Raw genomic sequence first — 21,708 nt, forward strand, 5'->3', positions numbered from 1 at the left:
TTACTTTGGCTCCCCTGTTCCTTTTTAAATATTTGTAAAGCTCTTGCAATCTTTTTAGATTCCTGGCTAATTTGCTAGCAAATCATATTTTTTTCCCTTTTATCAACTTTTAGTGGCCCTTTGTTGGTTTCTAAAACATAGAATCCCTACAGTGCAGAGGCAGGCCATTCGGCCCAACAAGTCTGCACTGACAACAATCCCACCCAGGCACTATCCCCATAACCCCACTTATTTACGTTGCTAGTCCCCCTAGCACTAACAGGCAATTTAGCATGGCCAATCCACCTAACCCGCACACCTTTGGACTGTGGTAGGAAACCAAACCACCCGGTGGAAACCCGCGCAGTCACAGGTGAACATGCAAACTCCACACAGTCACCCAAGGCCGGAATTGAACCAGGTCCCTGGCGCTGTGAGGCAGCAGTGTTAATGACGGTGCCACTGTGCTGCCCTTCTATTTCCAATCACTTCCAATCCTCAGACTTACTACTATTCTTTACAACATTGGAAGTTTCTTCTTTTAATACTATCCTTAACCTTCTTAGTATGCTGTGAAAGGCTATTTCTCAGAGTTTTTGTTTCGTAATGGAATATATTTTTGTTGAGCGTATTGGATCGATTTTTAAAGAATGTTTCCCATTGTGTACTTACGATCAAAAAGTTTATTTTTCCAATCAACCACAGCCAGCTTTCCCTTCATTCCTATGTCATTGGTCTTGTTTGTGATTGGAGTGTGTTATTTTCAAACTTAATCTGGATTTCAATTATATTATGATCACTATTTCCCAATCGGTCTTTTACTCTAACATTATTAATTCATCCTGCCTCATTGCAAAATACAAGACCTGAAATAGCTTTATCCCAAGTTTGTTCCGCAAGACTTTGTTCGAGGAAACTATCATGAAAGGACTCTACAAACTCAGCTTCCAAACTATCGTTGCCAATTTGATTGGTCCAGTCTATGTGAAGATTAAAGAGCTGGGCTCAGATGTGACATGGCCTATCCAATAAAGGCAAATAGAGTGCTGATATTTGGGCTCCTCCCTCTTTGCAAACATTTAACCCTCCCGTGTCACCCAACATAGGTCACCATCAAATAGGAGGTGGTGGAGTGGGGCAAAGGCAAGGCAGTGCTGACTATACAGGAGGCCAAGACTGTGAGAGGTCCAGAGCACACTCCTTCCTGGAAGTTGATTACTTGTTTACTAGTTATGCCTGAGTCACTCTCCAGAACCTGAGGGTGACACTTCCCCTTTAAATAGAAGGATGCTGAAAACAGGCTCCACCATTAAAGGGACACCAGCAGAAAACATACCTAAGCAGCATTTCACCCACATCTCACTATGTACATAATGAACAAGGTTAACCCGCTGATCTCTGACATTTGACCCCTGAAACTCCAGCAGCTTCTGATGGTGCCTTCCAACAGTTAATTCCACTATTGGCAAATGGGGATCGTAGTCAGCTACACTGACACAGCAGTTCAGGTGCTTTTAAAGAAACAGGATGAGATAAAGTGGTGAACAATTTCACTGATAGTAGACTCATATAGTTAAATCCAAAACACAACTAATAACAACAAACAAGCTGCAAGAGGAGATCTTTATTCCTCCATCCTCCCCTCCCACCAAGTGATACATTCCCTTTTCTCTGTTACTTCCTGATGGACTGTGTCATTAACTTTACAGGATGGGGGGTGAGCTGACATTACCTGTCATCACAAGCGGCAGGAAGGAAGCAGTGATGTGTTTTCCAGGTGCCCCAATGAAGAGATAAGTCGTTGTTAGTGAAATGTTTGTAGGGTTGAGCTGGGAGCGCTGAATGGATCTGGATGTTGAGGGGAGTTGAGATTTCCTGTCCCCCCTTCTAGGGCTGTGGTATAAGCCGCGGTGTATGTTTTTTGCAGCAGTGACAGTTGTTGTTGGGGCTCAGGAGCTGCTGCTTCTGTTTGAATCATCCTGTGTGTGTGTCCCGAAGAAAAGCTCAGGAGCTGCTCCTGTCTGAATCAGTGTGTGTGTCCCCTGGAGAAGCTGCTGCCTGAATGAGTCTGTGTGTCTTGGAGAAGGGCTCAGGAGCTGCTCCTGTTTGAATCACTCTGTGTGTCCTGGCATCATTGTGTGGGCATTGTACCATGCTGCTGTGTCTCTGTGTGTGATTTGTCTCTTGAACTGCTGCAATGTTTCTGCTGTGTGTTGTATTTCAGACTGCTTGTCTGTAACTCAGTGGCTCTTCACTATCTCAGCTGTTGGGCTTCCTCCAGACCCTGTGTTGTTGGAGTGCCGGGGTCTATGACTGGTGTTAAACTTTCACCACTGAGTTTCCACAGTGTCCAAGTCAACGTCTGCCCTTGTTAATGCTGGCTCTTACTGTGCCTATAACAGGGTCAGTCTTTTTGTCTTATGTTCTGCTGTTCCATTCTGTCACCCCGTGTCTGATGTTCTTGCTTTGTCTCAGTCAGTCTCTGATGTTGTTGGTTTAGCTACTGGGCCTCTTGTGCCCACCTGGTGCTGGCTAGTGTGGCATCATCTGTGCGGGTCTTGCTGGCTGACTCTAAGTTGCCCCAGCCCTGTCTGTGTGTGTCTGTCCCTCTGTGTCTCTGCCCCATGGACCAGTGTGTGTGCGTGGAGCGGGAGCTGGAGAAAGTGTTGCACAAGTTCCTAATGTATGGGCAGCACTGCGACTGCAGCTTGGAGGAACTGGTACACTATGTCAGCGGCCTCCGACAGGAGCTATCCAATGCAGGTGAGGACATTGGTATGGTACTTGTGTACATGGGCAACTCTGAAATCTGTCAATTGCTTGTTCAAGAAAATCCTGCTCAGAGGGACGCAGTCAATCAGTCTGACAGTTGGCCACTTGGGTGACCACAAGACTATCTGGAACCGTGTCCCATAGGAATCAACTCTTGAGGAAAGAAAGGCAAGAGGAATTTAGGGTGACTTTCAAGAAATTTCAATGGTTGTTATGGTTGGATTTTTAAACAGACAGAATAATTTGGTGTTGCTGAGTTGTTGCCCTGCAATGTGAAATATTGCATTTTGCTTTCTCGCCCCCCCTCCTCCTTTAGCGTTTGTTCCTATAGGAAACACAGTTCAATTGAAAACTGTGCATTGAGTATTGTCTTGTGGTCTGAACAATACAGCATGTGGTCTTTCTTTCTCCCACAAACCTCAACGTTGACTATCTGTGGTGCTGTTGTGTGGGTGCTGATAGTCTCCCCACCCCCTTGACACATTGTAACAACCTCCATGTTGAACTTGAACATTGGAATGTCTTTTAAGCTATTCAACTGATGAAGGCATCAACGCCAAGCGTGATCTCATCCTCCTGCAGCACTGGCACTGCTCAGTTGTCACTGGATGCTGATCAGGAGCAGATCAGCGTGTTGTTATTTGTTTGTTTTTTTTCTCCCGAGTTGTAAGCTCCCAACTGCTGCCTGGGTTCAGATCTTTGTATTTTTTTTCAAACAAGTAATATTCAGGGTTACAGGAAAATTGTGCAGTCCTGGCAAAAAAAGAAGTGAGGATATTCCTAGTGGAGGGATTGTGGAGACACATTGGCTGTTGATGTCAATGATGTACTCAGCACCACCAGCTACAGTCAGACAGGATCCTATGTGCCCCCCCCCCCAAACACTCCTGATATGAACAAATGAATATAGACAAACAATTAGCCATTTATATTCTTTGTCTCCTGTTTCCAGTTCTATGTCATTCTGAATTTTAAAAAAATATATTTCCACTGCCGATATGAAAAAAAATTAGATTGCTTTGGGAAGTGCTCCCAAAATAATTATCAAGCAGTTCTGGGGGCACTGCAGATGGTGGGCTTGTCAGCTCTTGAGACTTCATCTCCACTAATTTCTAGGTACCGTGAATCCCACATGAGTATTACAATGATTACACTGATACACTCAAGTTTAATTAATGCAATGAGTTGGTGTTCATGTTTTGAGCACATTAAGTGAAGTGTTCCCAATTGTTTGGTAGCTGCATATTGCATGGGAGGAAGAAAGATGTCTTGATTCCCTGTGACTCAGTGCGGTATGTTTTGATGAGAGAGTTATTTTTACTGAGAAATAATGCAATCCACTCCATAGTGGAGTGACCCAATAATGAGTATTGTATGTGTTATATCAGAGGGTCCCCTGTGTTCTGCTAAAAATAAAATCAAATTTTTGATCAAATCAAATGGCCAGCACAGTGGTTAGCACTGCTGCCTCACAGTGCCAGGGACCTGGGTTCGATTCCCAGTTTGACTCACTGTGCAGAGTCTGCACGTTTTCCCTGTGTCTGCGTGGGTTTCCTCCAGATGCTCCGGTTTCCTCCCACAGTCCGAAAGACGTTGCATTGGCCATGCTAAGTTCTCCCTCAGTGTACACAAACAGGCGTCGGAGTGTGGCGATAGGGGATTTTCAGAGTAACTTCATTTCAGTGTTAATGTAAGCCTAATTGTGACACAAATAAACTTAAATTGCTTAATAACTGAAGCAGATGAAGGTCACATTTAGCTTTGGAACTGGGTTGATGAGATTTTAAATTGGACAAACAAATGTTCCAGTCTTTGGCTTAACCACAGTGCCACAATACCAAAGGACAGGTGCGGTTGATTGTTTTTCCAAGATAGGATACAACCAAAGGCGAGTGTATTGTGAGGCCCACGAATGCCTTATTGGCTACAGTCTAGTTAACCCAGCAAATCATAATTTCCATTGCTGGCTGTTGTGAAACTTGAAAGAAGTCTCACAACACCAGGTTAAAGTCCAACAGGTTTATTTGGTAGCAAAATCCACTAGCTTTCGGAGCACTGCTCCTTCGTCAGGTAAGTGGGAGTTCTGTTCACAAACAGGGCATATAAAGACACGAACTCAATTTACAAAATAATGATTGGAATGCGAGTCTTTACAGGTAATCAAGTCTTGAAGATACAGACAATGTGAGTGGAGAGAGCGTTAAGCACAGGTTAAAGAGATGTGTATTGTCTCCAGACAGGAGAGTTAGTTAGTGAGATTTTGCACCTCCAGGCAAGTCGTGGGGGTTACAGATAATGTGACATGAACCCAAGATCCCGGTTGAGACCGTTGTGTGGTTAACCACACAACCCTGCCACAGCAACCTCTATAAGCCGGATCATCGACACGGATGCCATCATCTCACATGAGAACACCATCCACCAGGTACATGGTACATACTCTTGCAACTCGGCCAACATTGTCTACCTGATACGCTACAGGAAAGGATGTCCTGAGGCATGGTACATTGGGGAGACCATGCAGACGCTACGACAACGGATAAATGAACACCGCTCGACAATCACCAGGCAAGAGTGTTCTGTTCCTGTTGGGGAACACTTCAGCGGTCACGGGCATTCGGCCTCTGATCTTCGGGTAAGCGTTCTCCAAGGCGGCCTTCACGACACATGACAATGCAGAGCCGCCGAGCAGAGACTGATAGCCAAGTTCCGCACACATGAGGACAGCCTCAACCGGGATCTTGGGTTCATGTCACATTATCTGTAACCCCCACGACTTGCCTGGGCTTGCAAAATCTCACTAACTGTCCTGTCTGGAGACAATACACATCTCTTTAACCTGTGCTTAACGCTCTCTCCACTCACATTGTCTGTACCTTCAAGACTTGATTATCTGTAAAGACTCGCATTCCAACCATTATTTTGTAAATCGAGTTTGTGTCCTTGTATGCCCTGTTTGTGAACAGAACTCCCACTTACCTGACGAAGGAGCAGCGCTCTGAAAGCTAGTGAATTTTGCTACCAAATAAACCTGTTGGACTTTAACCTGGTGTTGTGAGACTTCTTACTGTGTTTACCCCAGTCCAACGCCGGCATCTCCATATCGTGAAACTTGAATCCCATATGTTGTGTGATCTGTAAAAAGCTCAATAGGTCCATTCGCAGGGCGAGCTCTCACTACTCTTCACATGGATTGCTCAGACAAGCCCACCCTAATGAAGCATTACATGCACATTCTATGTCATTCTAATGAGCTGCCCAATATGGGTGTAGAGGGAAACAAGCCTGTGCTGGATTTTGCAGTTTGACTTGTTGATCCATGACTTGGATTCCTATCAGTGGGCTGTGCCATCTTGGGGCAGGAAGAAAACATATTTTCATAGTAGCAATTTTTAGGGGCCAAGGGGAAGTGGATTTCCATGGATGAGATGAGTTAAATCTTCTGAAATTGATATTGAGTCAGGATCTTAAGGTAATTGTACACTCTTCCCAGTTTCCCCGTCAGGGTGAGTACACAGAGGGAAGAGCTTCTTCAGTGAAACTGACAGACTCGGAAGGTTTTGATCAGTGAAACTGAAGAGCTGCAGCCATGGCCAGATGAGAGGCTGCTGTTCAAAGCATATTCTCTGAGAGTGCTATCACTGCTAGGCCGGTTGTTGCCAACTTGCTGGACAGCATTTCACCTGTCCTGTATTTCACCCGCCTTTTTCCGCACTTCCCTGCTGCTGAGGGGCGAGAGCAGAAGCTCTTCTCACTTGCGTGTCCTTCCGTAGAGCAGAGGGGGATGGCCACCTAGATCCAGCTGAAGGAGGTGAGACCCCAAAAACAGGATCTACAGGCAGAGGATCAGCTCTCTTGACTTGTCTGAGGATCGGGGCTTCAGGAGGCTGAGGCTGTCACAGCAGGTCCCTGCTGACATCTGCAGCCTCCTGGAACAAGACCACCCCCGCAGTGGAGCAGATGGGCACAGTGGTTGATGAGGTGTCAGTCACTGGAGGGCCTCCAACACTGCCTTTCATTAAGTTGTGTGCTCACTTCTCCTGCAAGAAGAGAAATCGGAGAGTTGTGAGTCGTTGTAATGGTCTGAATGGAGGAGAAAAAGTCAACAGTTGGGGAGGATGGCTGTGGGACATGGGAGCGAGAGGGAAACAGGCTGAGGACAGGTGTTGGCTACTCGGGTGGGGATGAGAGGTGTCTGCAGGGGGAGGAATGGGTGGTACTACAAGGTATGCTAACCTGAGGCACACTGTGCAGGAGAATTCTGGGCTAGTAGGCTTCTGGGGCTTGGCACCTGAACATGTTATACAGTACCACTCACTACCCTTCCCTAATGAGGTCCTGAATCCTTGGTGCATTGTCTCCAAGTTGGAGGGAATACAGTCCCGCTGCTGACTTCTTCAACCACTTCTCCAACCAAGCAGGCTTGGATAGAGGTCGTCCTTTCCCTCCTGACATTTGCTTTTGAGCAAATTCCGGATCCAACTGACCACTTTCCCTTGGATCCCCGGAATATTTAATTTACTGAGCAGTGTGCCAATTGTGGGAGCTTGTCAAAAACTAAAATCAGAAGCTCACCTCATTGCAGGCCCTCAAATCCCGCAGACTCTGTAAAACCCCGATGCTCAGGGCTCAACTATTCATACATTAACCAAACCCTTTGCGCCCTCACACTTTAAGGACAATACTTATAAAGGTAATTGCTGCAGTGACAGCGGGATGTGTCCATTTCACATGTATCTCTTCATTAACCCACACTACCTGGACCTCAAGGTGAAGAGTGAGCCTTAGAATCATAGAATCCTTACAGTGCAGAAGGAGGCCATTCAGCCCATCCAGCCTACACCGACAGCAATCCCACCCAGGCCCTATCCTTTTAACCCGACGTATTTATCCTGCTGGTCCCCCTGACGCTAAGGGGCAATTTTATCTTGGCCAATCAACCTAACCCACACATCTTTGGATTGCGGGAGGAAACCGGAGAACCTGGAGGAAACCCAAGCAGACACTGGGAGAATCATCCAAGGCTGGCATTGATCCTGGGTCCCTGGCGCTGTGAGGCAGCAGTGCTAACCACTGTGCCACCGTGCTGCCCAGGTCTCCTCTCCATTGCTGCAGTTTGACACATCCCAGTGTTGCTGAGCCCTTGGAGCCCATTGTCCTGGCCATTTTAATTAAAAATCCATCCTTACTTTCACAAAATGGACATTGTCATCCCACCCACTCTTTCTGGTTGGCAAATCCAGATCGGAATGCTAATTCCACAACTCTGGGAAAGCCTGCCCGATGAATGAATGGTCCCACCATTCCAGCAGAGACTAAATGCACAGAGTCTGTGCTGAACCTACTCTTTTCTAGGCCCAATATCATGGCATGACCTATAGTTCTTTGATGAATGCACAGTGTTTCTGCATTGTTGCTGGTTCCAGTGTATGAAGATTGGTATTCAAGATATTTTAATGCACAAATGCCAACTATCATTATGGGTGGTGGATAAATCCACATTTCGTATATATTATCTATTTGTCTGTAAGAGTCAAGGTGTGGCTTTTTAAACTTCTTACATCACATATCAAAATGTCAAAAGTACATACAAGCAGAAAGAAAGTCATTTGGTACAGTATTTTTGTCAGGGGCTGCGCATCTACAAGCATCCCTAGTCTCCAATTCAAAGAATCATAGAATCTACAGCGCAGAAGGAGGCCATTTGGCCCATCGAGGCTGCACCAACAACAATCCCACTCAGGTCCTGTCCTATCCCCATAATCCCACATATTTACCCTCCCTAATCCTCCTCACATTAAGGGGCAATTTATCATGGCCAATCAACCTAACCCGCACATCTTTCGACTGTGGGAGGAAACCGGAGCACCGGGAGGAAACCCACGCAGACACGGGGAGAGAGTTTGCACAGTCACCCGAGGCCGGCCAGAATTGAACCTGGGTCCCTGGCACTGTGAGACAGCAGTGCTAACCACTGTGCTGCTGTGCCCATTGTTTTAATAGACTGAATTTAAATTCCTCAGCTGCCATGATGGGATTTGAACTCATGTTTCTGGTCATTTATTCTGGCCTTTGGATCACAAGTGCAGTAACAAAGCCTCTATGCTACCATATCCCCAGAATTGAATTTAAATTCCACTAGCTGCCATGGGGGATTTAATGATGTGGAGATGCCGGCGTTGGACTGGGGTAAACACAGTAAGAGTTTTAACAACACCAGGTTAAAGTCCAACAGGTTTATTTGGTAGCAAAGGCCAATGCAAATGGGGGATTTAAGCCTGGGCCTCTGGATTACTAGTCCAGTGACATCATCATAATGCCATCATCTTCAAGTTTCCATTGTCAAAAAGCAATTAGCCCCGGCTGTAGATGGTGTGTGTAACATCGGTTAGACATTATGCTCTCAAAAGGACGACCCACTTTAAACATGGATGCAGCCCTGGCAGTAGAATAATGGACAATGTGTTATGCTCTTGTCATTATAATAACAGTTTATCGCCCAAATTACCAGGAGTGCATCTGTTGTATTTCAAAATGACATATTTATAACTGCAAAATAATCTTTAAAAAGTCAAATTGGGTTCCCCTGATCTGCAGTCAGAAATGTACCAGCAAAGCCAATTGCCCTTTAATTTACTTCAAGAATTTATGACCATTTACAATTACCTAAATTTCCCTACTTAGACACAAGATAGTTGAACAGTGACTTTAAAGGTATAAATGATCTTAGCAGCTAAATTCACAACCATTGCTCTTGAATACTTGAGTTATCGCAATAGTGATCTACTTGTGTTTTAGCAGGATTCATTCTCCATGCTCAAACACATTTGTACTCGTCTCGTGAATTTTGCCAGTATGGTTATTAGCTTCTGTTGCATTTTTGTTTTGAAGGTCATCTTGATGCCCAGTTGTCAGCAACATTGTCACTAGTCATGTCACAGTGCTGTAAGAAGATAAAGGACACCGTTCAGAAGCTGGCATCGGATCACAAAGATATCCACGGCAGTGTCTCCAAAGTGGGCAAAGCCATCGACAGGGTGTGTACTAAGTAACAAGACCTTCTGGATCGCTCTCCCAGTTTTCCCTTGGCTATCACAACATTAATCATTAACCTCCTCCTATCCACAGCTCTCTGAAATACTGCACTCCTCCAATTCCTGCCTCTGACTTCCATTGTTCACCATTGGCAACCATGTTCAAATGCTGAGGTCCAAAGCTCTGGAATTCCGTCCCCAAATCCTTCTTTGATTTGATTTGTTATTGTCACATGTATTAGCATACAGTGAAAAGTATTGTTTCTTGCGCGCTATACAGACAAAGCAAATCGTTCATAGAGAAGGAAACGAGAGAGTGCAGAATGTATTGTTACAGTCATAGCTAGGGTGTAGAGAAAGATCAACTTAATGTGAGGTAAGTCCGTTCAAAAGTCTGATGGCAGCAGGAAAGAAGCTGTTCTTATGTCAGTTGGTACGTGACCTCAGACTTTTGTATCCGTTCCCCAACGGCAGAAGGTGGAAGAGAGAATGTCCGGGGTACGTGGGTTCCTTAATTATGCTGGCTGCTTTGCCGAGGCAGCGGCAAGTGTAGACAGAGTCAATGGATGGGAGGCTGGTTTGCGTGATGGATTGAGCTACATTCACGAACTTTTGTAGTTTCTTGCAGTCTTGGGCAGAGCGGGAGTCATACCAAGCTGTGATACAATGGTGCATCTGTAAACGTTAGTGAGAGTTGTAGTGGACATGCCAAATTTCCTTAGTCTTCTGAGAAAGTAGAGGTGTTGGTGGGCTTTCTTAACTATAGTGTCGGCATGGGGGGACCAGGACAGGTTGTTGGTGATCTGGACACCAAAAAACTTGAAATTCTCGACCCTTTCTACTTTGCCCCTGTTGATGTAGACAGGGGCATGTTCTCCTCTATGCTTCCTGAAGTCGATGACAATCTCCTTCGTTTTGTTGACATTGAGGGAGAGATTATTGTCACCGCACCAGTTCACCAGATTCTACATCTCATTCCTGTACTCTGTCTCATCATTGTTTAAGACGCTCCTTAAAATCCACCTCTTTGATCAAGCTTTGGGTCCATCCTAATATCCCCTCCTATAACTCATTGTGTTTGATAACTCCTGTGAAGTGCTTCTGGAACGCTTTACTAAATTAAAGATACTTTATAAATGTATGTTATTTGTTGTCTTCAGGATATGAAAGGCATATATCTGCTTTGAGTTTATGAAATATTGGTGTCAATTAGAAGTATTAATATTCCCATTACTGGCCCTTGTGACGTTCTTGGCATTTTTCCCCATCTGACATACATCCTCGAGCCCATCCAATTCCTCCTCAATGCCCATTGCTTTGAGATTAGTGAGTAGACTTTCATGGAGAATGCTCAAATGCTTCTGGAAATTTTAAATACATAATTCCTTGGGTTTTTCCCAAAGTTTACTTTGGGAAGAACTGTGTGTGGTGTTGTGGACCAGCATGTTGGAGCAGTTAAAGCTTCTAACCTCCGACTGAAGGAACGTGAGGTTTATTTTCTCCCCATCCCGATACATTTACTTGAAGTACAGTTTCTATGATTTTTTTTCAATTAAAAAGAATGGAGCGAACATAGCAACATGGGAATTAAGAGCAGAAGTCGGCAAATTCAGCCCTTCGAGCCTGCTCCGCCATTCAATCAGATTATGAAATATATCTATCTCCTTCTTGAAGCAAAGGTACAGAATCTCCAATCGAAGGGGGAATCAGATGACAAGTCTTCTCCAGGCAGTTCTTCGTTACCAACCAGTGGCTGATTCAGTATTTTAATCGACAGTGTATCAGAAACAGGTTACCTGAGGGCTGTCATGGTGTTTGTTGGATGTGCACAGAGAGACTTGGGTGAGGGGGAAAAATGGGAACAATACTGGGGGGGGGTGGAAATTGATTTAATTATAGCAAAAATTAAACAGAATCGGTCGTTAGACAACGTGGGAACAGGCCTTCAAGCCTGTTCTTCCAGTATGTACCCATAGAGGGGTTATTTACCACCTGGGCTGCCCTGTAGTCTGCGTTAATATACATTGATGTTGGCTCTGGTGGCTGCTACACTGTGTCAGAGTCTGAGTTGTATATGCAGGATTGTTTTCAGTGTGATACTAAGAAGAGCCTGTGGTTTTATTTATGAACTCCACCTATAGGAAGTTGGTTCTGTGTGATTTTTTTTTTTCTCTCTGTGGTTTGTTGTGTTATGCAGAATTTTGACACTGATGTGAGTGGAGTCGGGGTGGAAGGTGTTTGGGATTCACACGAAAAGCAGCAATTCTTGAGTGAGGCTGTCGTGGAACACTTGTATAGACAGGGATTACTGAACGTCGCTGAGGAACTGTGCCAGGTAAGACCAGAAGCCGGCTCTGCCCATTGTACCTGGGGGTTGGGTTAAGAATAGGCAAGAAGGCTGTGCCACTTGCAGGACTGAATGAGGCTAAGGGGTGTGTGTGATGGTGCACACTTTGGCTTTTGAGTCAGAAGATTGTGGGTTCAAGTCCGCGTGGGATCACGTCATCTAGGCTGTCTTTACACTGTGGTGCTGAAGGTACGTTGTGAGTGAAAGATGGTAAATTAGGACCCCAAATGGCATTTCAGGCGGATGTAAAAGATTCTATAGCAAGTGGTTAATTTCCCCACTGCCAATAGTCTCTCCACAAGGAGTGTGATGGAATACTCTCCACTTGTCTGGATGAGTGCAGCTCCAAGAACACTCAACAACATCCAGGACCAAGTAACCAGCCTGATCGCCATCCACCATCTTAAACATTAACTCCCTCTCACTAGGGAGCATGGCAGCAGTGTGTACTATCCACAGGGTGTACCACTGTAATTCACCGACACTCCATCAACAGCACCTTCCAATTCTACAACTTTTATCACCCTGATGCGTGGTATCATTACCACCTGCAAGTTACCCTCCAAGTCGCTCACCAACCTGACTTGGAACTCTATCCCCATTCCTTACTTTTATTTCTGAACTGTCCAAGAAAATCCTTGAGGTCAGGATGTTTTGAGCAGCAGGGCTGGATCTTCTAATCGTGGAGCTTTAGTAGTGTTACTACATCAGTCATCCACTACATCATAGAACATAGAACATAGAACATTACAGCGCAGAACAGGCCCTTCGGCCCACGATGTTGCACCGACCAGTTTAAAAAAAAAACTGTGACCCTCCAACCTAAACCAATTTCTTTTCGTCCATGAACCTATCTACGGATCTCTTAAACGCCCCCAAACTAGGCGCATTTACTACTGATGCTGGCAGGGCATTCCAATCCCTCACCACCCTCTGGGTAAAGAACCTACCCCTGACATCGGTTCTATAACTACCCCCCCTCAATTTAAAGCCATGCCCCCTCGTGCTGGATTTCTCCATCAGAGGAAAAAGGCTATCACTATCCACCCTATCTAAACCTCTAATCATCTTATATGTTTCAATAAGATCCCCTCTTAGCCGCCGCCTTTCCAGCGAAAACAATCCCAAATCCCTCAGCCTCTCCTCATAGGATCTCCCCTCCATACCAGGCAACATCCTGGTAAACCTCCTCTGCACCCTCTCCAAAGCCTCCACATCCTTCCTGTAATGTGGGGACCAGAACTGCACACAGTACTCCAAGTGCGGCCGCACCAGAGTTGTGTACAGTTGCAACATAACGCTACGACTCCTAAATTCAATCCCCCTACCAATAAACGCCAAGACACCATATGCCTTCTTAACAACCTTATCTACTTGATTCCCAACTTTCAGGGATCTATGCACACATACACCTAGATCCCTCTGCTCCTCCACACTATTCAAAGTCCTCCCGTTAGCCCTATACTCAACACATCTGTTATTCCTACCAAAGTGAATTACCTCACACTTCTCCGCATTAAACTCCATCCGCCACCTCTCGGCCCAACTTTGCAACCTGTCTAAGTCTTCCTGCAAACTACGACACCCTTCCTCACTGTCTACCACACCACCGACTTTGGTGTCATCAGCAAATTTGCTAATCCACCCAACTATACCCTCATCCAGATCATTAATAAATATTACAAACAGCTGTGGCCCCAAAACAGATCCCTGAGGTACACCACTTGTAACCGCACTCCATGATGAATATTTACTATCAACCACCACCCTCTGTTTCCTATCCGCTAGCCAATTCCTGATCCAATTTCCTAGATCACCCCCAATCCCATACATCTGCATTTTCTGCAGAGGCCTACCATGGTGAACCTTATCAAACGCCTTACTAAAATCCATATATACCACGTCCACTGCCTTGCCCCCATCCACCTCCTTGGTCACTTTCTCAAAAAACTCAATAAGGTTAGTAAGGCACGACCTACCTGCCACAAAACCATGCTGACTATCACCTATCAATTCATTACTCTCCAAATAACTATAAATCCTATCCCTTATAATTTTTTCCAACATCTTGCCGACAACAGAAGTGAGACTCACCGGTCTATAATTCCCGGGGAAGTCTCTGTTCCCCTTCTTAAACAATGGGACAACATTCGCTAACCTCCAATCTTCTGGTACTATACCAGAGGCCAACGACGACCTGAAGATCAGAGCCAGAGGCTCTGCAATCACTTCTCTTGCCTCCCAGAGAATCCTTGGATAAATCCCATCCGGACCAGGGGATTTATCTATTTTCAGACCCTCCAGAATATCCTGCACATCCTCCTTATCAACTGTAATACTGTCTATTCTACTCCCTTGCAACCCAGTGTCCTCCTCAGCTATATTCATGTCCCCTTGCGTGAACACCGAAGAGAAATATTGGTTCAATGCTTCACCAATCTCCTCCGGTTCCACACATAACTTCCCTCTGCCATCTATAACTGGCCCTAAACTTGCCCTAACCAACCTTCTGTTCTTGACATACCTATAGAACGCCTTAGGATTCTCTTTAACCCTATCCGCCAAAGTCTTCTCATGTCCCCTTTTAGCCCTTCTAAGCTCGCTCTTCAACTCCCTCTTAGCCAATCTAAAGCTTTCTAGCGCACTACCCGAGTGCTCACGTCTCATCCGAACATAAGCCTCCTTTTTCTTTTTAACCAACAAAGAAACTTTTTTGGTGCACCACGGTTCCCTAGCCCTACCAATTCCTCCTTGCCTGACAGGGACATACCTATCACAGACTCGCAGTAGCTGCTCCTTGAAAAAACTCCACATGTCGGACGTTCCCAGTCCCTGTAATCTCCTAGTCCAACCTATGTTTCCTAATTCTCTCCTAATAGCCTCATAATTACCCTTCCCCCAGCTAAAACCACTGGCCCGAGGTTCATGCCTATCCCTTTCCATCACTAAGGTGAACGTAACCGAATTGTGGTCACTATCACCAAAATGCACACCAACTTCCAAGTCTAGCACCTGGTCTGGCTCATTTCCCAGCACCAGATCCAATATAGCCTCACCTCTAGTTGGCCTGTCTACATACTGAGTCAAAAAACCTTCCTGCACGCTTTGAACAAAAACTGACCCCTCTAACGAGCTAGAGCTATAACAATTCCAGTCAATATTAGTCAAGTTAAAATCCCCCATAACAATTGCCCTATTACTTTCACTCCTAAGCAGGATTGACTCCGCAATCCTTTCCTCAACCTCTCTAGAACTTTTAGGAGGTCTATAAAAGACTCCCAACAGGGTGACCTCTCCTCTCCTATTTCTAATCTCCGCCCATACTACCTCAACAGATAAGTCCTCATCAAACCTCCTCTCTGACACTGTGATACAATCTCTGACCAATAATGCTACCCCTCCCCCTCTTCTACCTCCTTCCCTACTTCGACTAAAACATTTGAACCCCGGGACCTGCAGCATCCATTCCTGCCCCTGCTCTATCCATGTCTCTGAAATAGCCACAACATCGAAGTCCCAGGTACTGATCCACGCTGCAAGTTCACCCACTTTATTGCGAATACTCCTGGCATTGAAGTATACACATTTCAAACCCTGCTCCACCCCACCTCTGCAATGCCGTGCATTGCAGTCCCCATCCATGCATCCCTCACTTTCAGCCCCACTACTCAGGATCCCTCCCCCCCCCCGAATCAGTTTAAACCTCCCTGCATGGCCTTAGCAAATTTACCCCCCAGGATATTGGTCCCCTTCTGATTAAGGTGTAGACCATCCTTCTCATAGAGGTCACACCTTCCCCAGTACGAGCCCCAATTGCTTAAGTACCTGAACCCCTCCCTCCTGCACCATCCCCTCAGCCATGAATTCAAACCTTCCCTCTCCCTATTCCTCTCTAAACTATCCCGTGGTACAGGCAAGAGTCCAGAGATAACCACTCTGTCAGTCTTGGCCTTTAGTTTCCACCCCAACTCCATAAATCCCTGCCTAATATCCCCTTCCCCTATCCTCCCTATGTCGTGTGTCCCCACATGTACAATAACTTGTGGTTTATCTCCCTCCCCCCTAAGAGTCCTGAATACCCTGTCAGACACATCCCGGACCCCAGCCCCTGGTAGGCAACACACCAACCCTGAGTCCCTACCTTTAGTTCCGACCCTCCTATCTGTCCCCTTAATTGTGGAGTCCCCAATCACAAGGCCCAGTCTTTTACAGCCCCTAACCACCTGAGCTTTCTCACTCGGCTCACCCCCAGAGATCTGCTCTCTATGCTCAGTTGATTCCTCCTCAACTGTAGCCTCCAGCACCGAAAACCTATTATGGAGGGGAACCGCCCCAGGGGATTGTCTTCCCGATTGCTTCTTACCCCTCCTCCTGGCATTGACCCAAGCCTCATTTCTAGGAGTTACTATTTCTCTATAACTCCTATCAACTTCCACCTCCGCCTCCCGAATTATGCGGAGTTCCTCTACCTCCCCCTCCATCTCCTTTACACGCTCCTCCAGAAGCTGCAATCTAATGCACTTCTTACAACTAAAATCTCCTGAAACACTACTGGATTTCCTCACCACATACATCCCACATAATCTGCTCCCCCTTGCAAGTACTTTGAAACGATGACTGATGTAGTGGACCACTACATCAGTCATCCACTACATCAGTCATCGTTTCAAAGTACTTGCAAGGGGGAGCAGATTACTAGACCAAGGTCGGATAACAAGGTGGTAAGTTTTCAATATTATTGAGCCATGACCTTATTTTCACTAGCAGGTAGGTTGGTGACCTGGGGATATTGATTTAAAAGAATCAGAAGGAAGATGAGGAGAATTTGTATTATGGAGCAAGTTGTTATGACCTGGAATGTGTGACCTACAAGAGTGGTCGAAGAGTGAATTCTGCAAGGGAATCAGATAAATCTTAGCAAAAATTGCAAAGCGTCAGGGTCTGACTGAAAATCGGCTGGTTTCTCTCCAGAGAAGCAGGCAAGTTTTCAGTCTAGATCTTAGGGCTGTTCTCTCTGGAGCGGAGGAGGCTGAGGGGAGACTTAATAGAGGTTTATAAAATGATGAAGGGGATAGATAGAGTGAACGTTCAAAGACTATTTCCTCGGGTGGGTGGAGCTATTACAAGGGGGCATAACTATAGGGTTCATGGTGGGAGATATAGGAAGGATATCAGAGGTAGGTTCTTTACGCAGAGAGTGGTTGAGGTGTGGAATGGACTGCCTGCAGTGATAGTGGAGTCAGACACTTTAGGAACATTTAAGCGGTTATTGGATAGGCACATGGAGCACACCAGGATGATAGGGAGTGGGATAGCTTGATCTTGGTTTCAGATAAAGCTCGGCACAACATCGTGGGCCGAAGGGCCTGTTCTGTTCTGTACTGTTCTATGTTCTATGTTCTTATGGCACTTAGTCACCAAAAAAGGGTGGGTGGGTGGAGACTAAACATGCCAGCAAAGCCATTTTTGAAGGGTACCCTGATTAGAAGAAAAATAAACTACCACCCCACCCCCTCCTCTCCCCCCCCCCCCCCCCCCCCCCCCCCCACCACCACCACCTCTGCGATCAGAGCTGGCATCTCTTCCCCCACCTTGCCTGTAGCGATTGGAACCAGCATCGCACCCCCCCCTTTCCCCCAAAAAAACAGCTGTTACTGGCATCCTCCACCACCACAAATAAATGAATCCCCCTGATGAGGCTCCACAAGGGTCCACCCTGGCACAAGTTAGCATTGCTAGGTGGCATGGTGCCAACCTGACAGTACCAGGGGCATTGCCAGACCACTGCTTGGCCATGTCCCTCTCCCCTGGGGCGATACACACCTTTACACTCCTGGGGGGATTCCCATGACAGGTTGACATCTGGGTGAACCTGTTGTAAACCTTGCCGATGTGATGTTACCTCAGCAAGGTTTGACAACACGCCGAGGGGGGAATATATGGGGAGGGGGTGCAAAAATCCGCGATCGCAATCTCGCCGGCAAGATTTGCGACTTCCAGGTTTTACCAGACCTTGAGTCCCTGCCGCCTTTCCCAGACACGGCCCTACAGAATCATAAAGAATGGTTACAGCACAGAATGAGGCCATTCAGCCCATCATATTCATGCAGGTGAAAGAGAAAAAAACTGCAGGGCTGTGGGAAAGAGCATGAGCGTGGGACTAATTAAATAGCTCTTTTGGAAGAGCTAGCATGGACATGATGGGCCAATCAGCCACCTTCCGTGTTGTATCATTCCACAATCTAGGATAGCTCCTTTGGAGAAAGGGAGAGGATATAATTTGAAAACAAAAAAAAGGACTTTCCTTGAGAAGGGCTTCATGTCCAATTAAGCACTTTTGAAGTGTATCATAGAGTGCCTACAGTGCAGATGGAGGCCTTTTGGCCCATCGAGTCTGCACTGACTCTCCGACAGAGCATGTTACCCAAGCCCACCTGCCCCTCCCATCCCTGTAATGCTAAGCATTTACCCTGCTAATCCTCCTAACCTATACACCTTGGAACGCTAAAGGGTAAATTTAGCATAGCCAATCCACCTAACCCACACATCTTTGGACTGTGGGAGGAAACCCATGATGTGGAGATGCCGGCGTTGGACTGGGGTAAACACAGTAAGAAGTTTAACAACACCAGGTTAAAGTCCAACAGGTTTATTTGGTAGCAAAAGCCACACAAGCTTTCGGAGCTGCAAGCCCCTTCTTCAGGTGAGTGGGAATTCTGTTCACAAACAGAGCATATAAAGACACAAACTCAATTTACATGAATAATGGTTGGAATGCGAATACTTACAACTAATCAAGTCTTTAAGAAACAAAACAATGTGAGTGGAGAGAGCATCAAGACAGGCTAAAAAGATGTGTATTGTCTCCAGACAAGACAGCCAGTGAAACTCTGTGGGGGTTACAAATAGTGTGCCATGAACCCAATATCCCGGTTGAGGCCGTCCTCGTGTGTGCGGAACTTGGCTATCAGTTTCTGCTCAGCGACTCTGCGCCGTCGTGTGTCGCGAAGGCCGCCTTGGAGAACGCTTACCCGAATATCAGAGGCCAAATGCCCGTGACCGCTGAAGTGCTCCCCAACAGGAAGAGAACAGTCTTGCCTGGTGATTGTCGAGCGGTGTTCATTCATCCGTTGTCGCAGCGTCAGCATAGTTTCCCCAATTTCCCCACGCAGCCATGGGGAGAATGTGCAAACTCCACATAGTCACCCAAGGTTGGAATTGAACCTGGGTCCCTGGTGCTGTGAGGCGGCAGTGCTAATCACTGTGACACCATGCCGTAGTTACTGCTATAATGAAGGAAAGGCAGAAACCAATTTCCACACAACAAGAGCCCACAAAACAGCAATGAGATCATGACCAGATCTATTTTAATGATGTCAGATTAGCCTGGGGAGATGCCCTCTGCTGATCTTCAAAATAGTGCTGTGAGATCCTTTGTGTCGATCTGAGGGGAGTGACTGGGCCTCCAACACTGCAGCACTCCTTCGGTGCTGCATTGGTGTATCAGCCTCGTAGGTTTCTGGAGTGGAGTTTAATGCTACAACCTTCTGACTCTGAAGTGAAACTTCCACAGTTGACACCAATGTATCTGGATAATAACAGTTACTACATTTAATAGACAATGAATTTTTATATCTGTATCACTCTGAGAGTGGGTAAATACAGGTCCTTCCTCCTCCCCGCATAGTGCTAAATGCTATTGCTGTGTACTGAACCCATTGTGCTAAAACATATCTTTCCTCTAGGAATCTGGAATATGTATCGACCTCAGTCAGAAAGAGCCCTTTCTAGAATTGAACCGGATCCTGGAGGCCCTGCGACTGCGAGATTTGAGGCCTGCACTTGAGTGAGTCACTTCGCGGTTTCTCCTTTCTCCCTCCCCTTGTCTAAGTCCATTTCAGTAACAACTGAGCCTGTTCAGTGTCGGGTAGTCGCACACAAAACACAGAATCTTCTATTGGAACAACCATTTGGATTTATTGTGTGACAAACGGGGTGACTGCTCCACTTCTGAAGGGGACAAGTTGAACTAACTCTGAATCACGAGCGACTTTTGAAATAAAGTTCATTTGAAATAAAGTTAATTTGAAATAGTTTAAAGGGATGTTATTGTTTGGCCAGGTGTATTGCAAGCTTTATGAGCTGGAGCGAGGATGTGATTGCATGTCTGAGACTGTTTGAAAAAGCTTGTGTTGATGCACCTAAAACATCTGTACTCCTTGTGCTTGTTCTATTACCCCAGCACACTCCTTTAAATCCCTTCACTCAGCTGTGTGTGATGGTCCACTTTTCGTACATCGCCACCTATTTTTACATTGGCACAGTTTTAATTCGGATTCTGGGAAAGCTGGATGAATAAGCCCTTGTGCAGTGTTTATACTGCTAAATCTACCTCTTCCATGACAGCAGGCTTATAGGCTCACAAAAATCTGGCACTGCCAGTCTGCCACTGGGATAAGGTTGCTGGATTTAACATGTAAGCACCCTCTCACTGGCATGGGTCTAGGTGTTCCAATTAAAAATGACTGTGTCATCTTTCGTGAAAGGCACTGGCTCACGTCACACTCTATGCTCCAGCAGTCAGCCTGGGATGTGTAAACTATTCTTCTCCCCAGGGATGTCAGGTTGTGAATCTCACTGAAGGTTATTAGTGGGAGCGCCCATTCGCCTGGTGGTGATGCAAAGCTGCACTATTGTACCAGCGGTGCAAATGCTGGTTAGGGTTTTTACCCCATTGAATTCGCACATGTTGTCAGCAGAAATTAGATAGCAGTCCGATGCTCCCTTGTTTCAGACAGACCCACATCTGCCTCTTGGTTCAATAGTATTTTGTCATATTATACAGCCCCTTGGTACACAATAGGGAATTGACATTCAGTAGTGATTGACAAAGACATGCTAATTGATTGATTATTTGTTCTGTAACATGCAGTATTGGAGAACTAGCAGTTCAGTGAGATTGGTGTATTGGACACTGACAATGGAAGTAAACATAGAGGCAGCTGTAGTTGGCATCATATACTTAACCGGTTCAGCAGGAGCTGTTTCATTCAGATACAAACCTTAACAACTTCTAGTTCTGCTTAAACCTCATTTTTAAAGCGCTTAAATCAACAAAAATGAAACCAGGATGCCAGGTATGGCTTTGTTGATGCTTTCAAAACGTGTCAGTGACATTTCTTTGAATAAACTCTGTGAATTCATAGAATCATAGAATTCCTACTGTGCAGACGGAGGCCATTCGGCCCATCGAGTCTGCAGTGACCACAATCCCACCCAGGCCTTATTCCCGTAACCCCACATATTTACCCTGCTAATCCCCCTGACGCAAAGGGGCAATTTAGCATGGCCAATCCACCTAACCTGCACATCTTAGTTCTTTGAGAAGGTGACCAAAGAGGTGGATGAGGGTAAAGCGGTTGATGTGGTGTATATGGATTTCAGCAAAGCGTTTGATAAGGTTCCCCATGGTAAGCTTTTGCAGAAAATACGGACACATGGGATTGAGGGTGATTTAGTGGTTTGGATCAGGAATTGGCTAGCTGTAAGAAAACAAAGGGTGGTGGTTGATGGGAA

The 21,708-nt window shown here is 45.9% G+C and overlaps 1 protein-coding gene across 1 annotated transcript in view; it reads left to right on the forward strand.

The window, feature by feature from the left end:
* The first annotated feature begins 1,907 nt into the window (after window positions 1-1,907).
* rmnd5b (required for meiotic nuclear division 5 homolog B) overlaps window positions 1,908-21,708 on the forward strand; it is a 37,252-nt gene continuing 17,451 nt past the window's right edge. The window contains exons 1-4 of the mRNA XM_078231201.1: window positions 1,908-2,742; window positions 9,643-9,788; window positions 11,983-12,120; window positions 19,878-19,978. Of these exons, the coding sequence (XP_078087327.1) occupies window positions 2,604-2,742; window positions 9,643-9,788; window positions 11,983-12,120; window positions 19,878-19,978 (524 nt within the window). The 5' untranslated portion in view covers window positions 1,908-2,603. The remainder of the gene's footprint in view (window positions 2,743-9,642; window positions 9,789-11,982; window positions 12,121-19,877; window positions 19,979-21,708) is intronic.

This window comes from Mustelus asterias, chromosome 16, assembly GCF_964213995.1.
Source record: "Mustelus asterias chromosome 16, sMusAst1.hap1.1, whole genome shotgun sequence".
Taxonomy (NCBI): domain Eukaryota; kingdom Metazoa; phylum Chordata; class Chondrichthyes; order Carcharhiniformes; family Triakidae; genus Mustelus; species Mustelus asterias.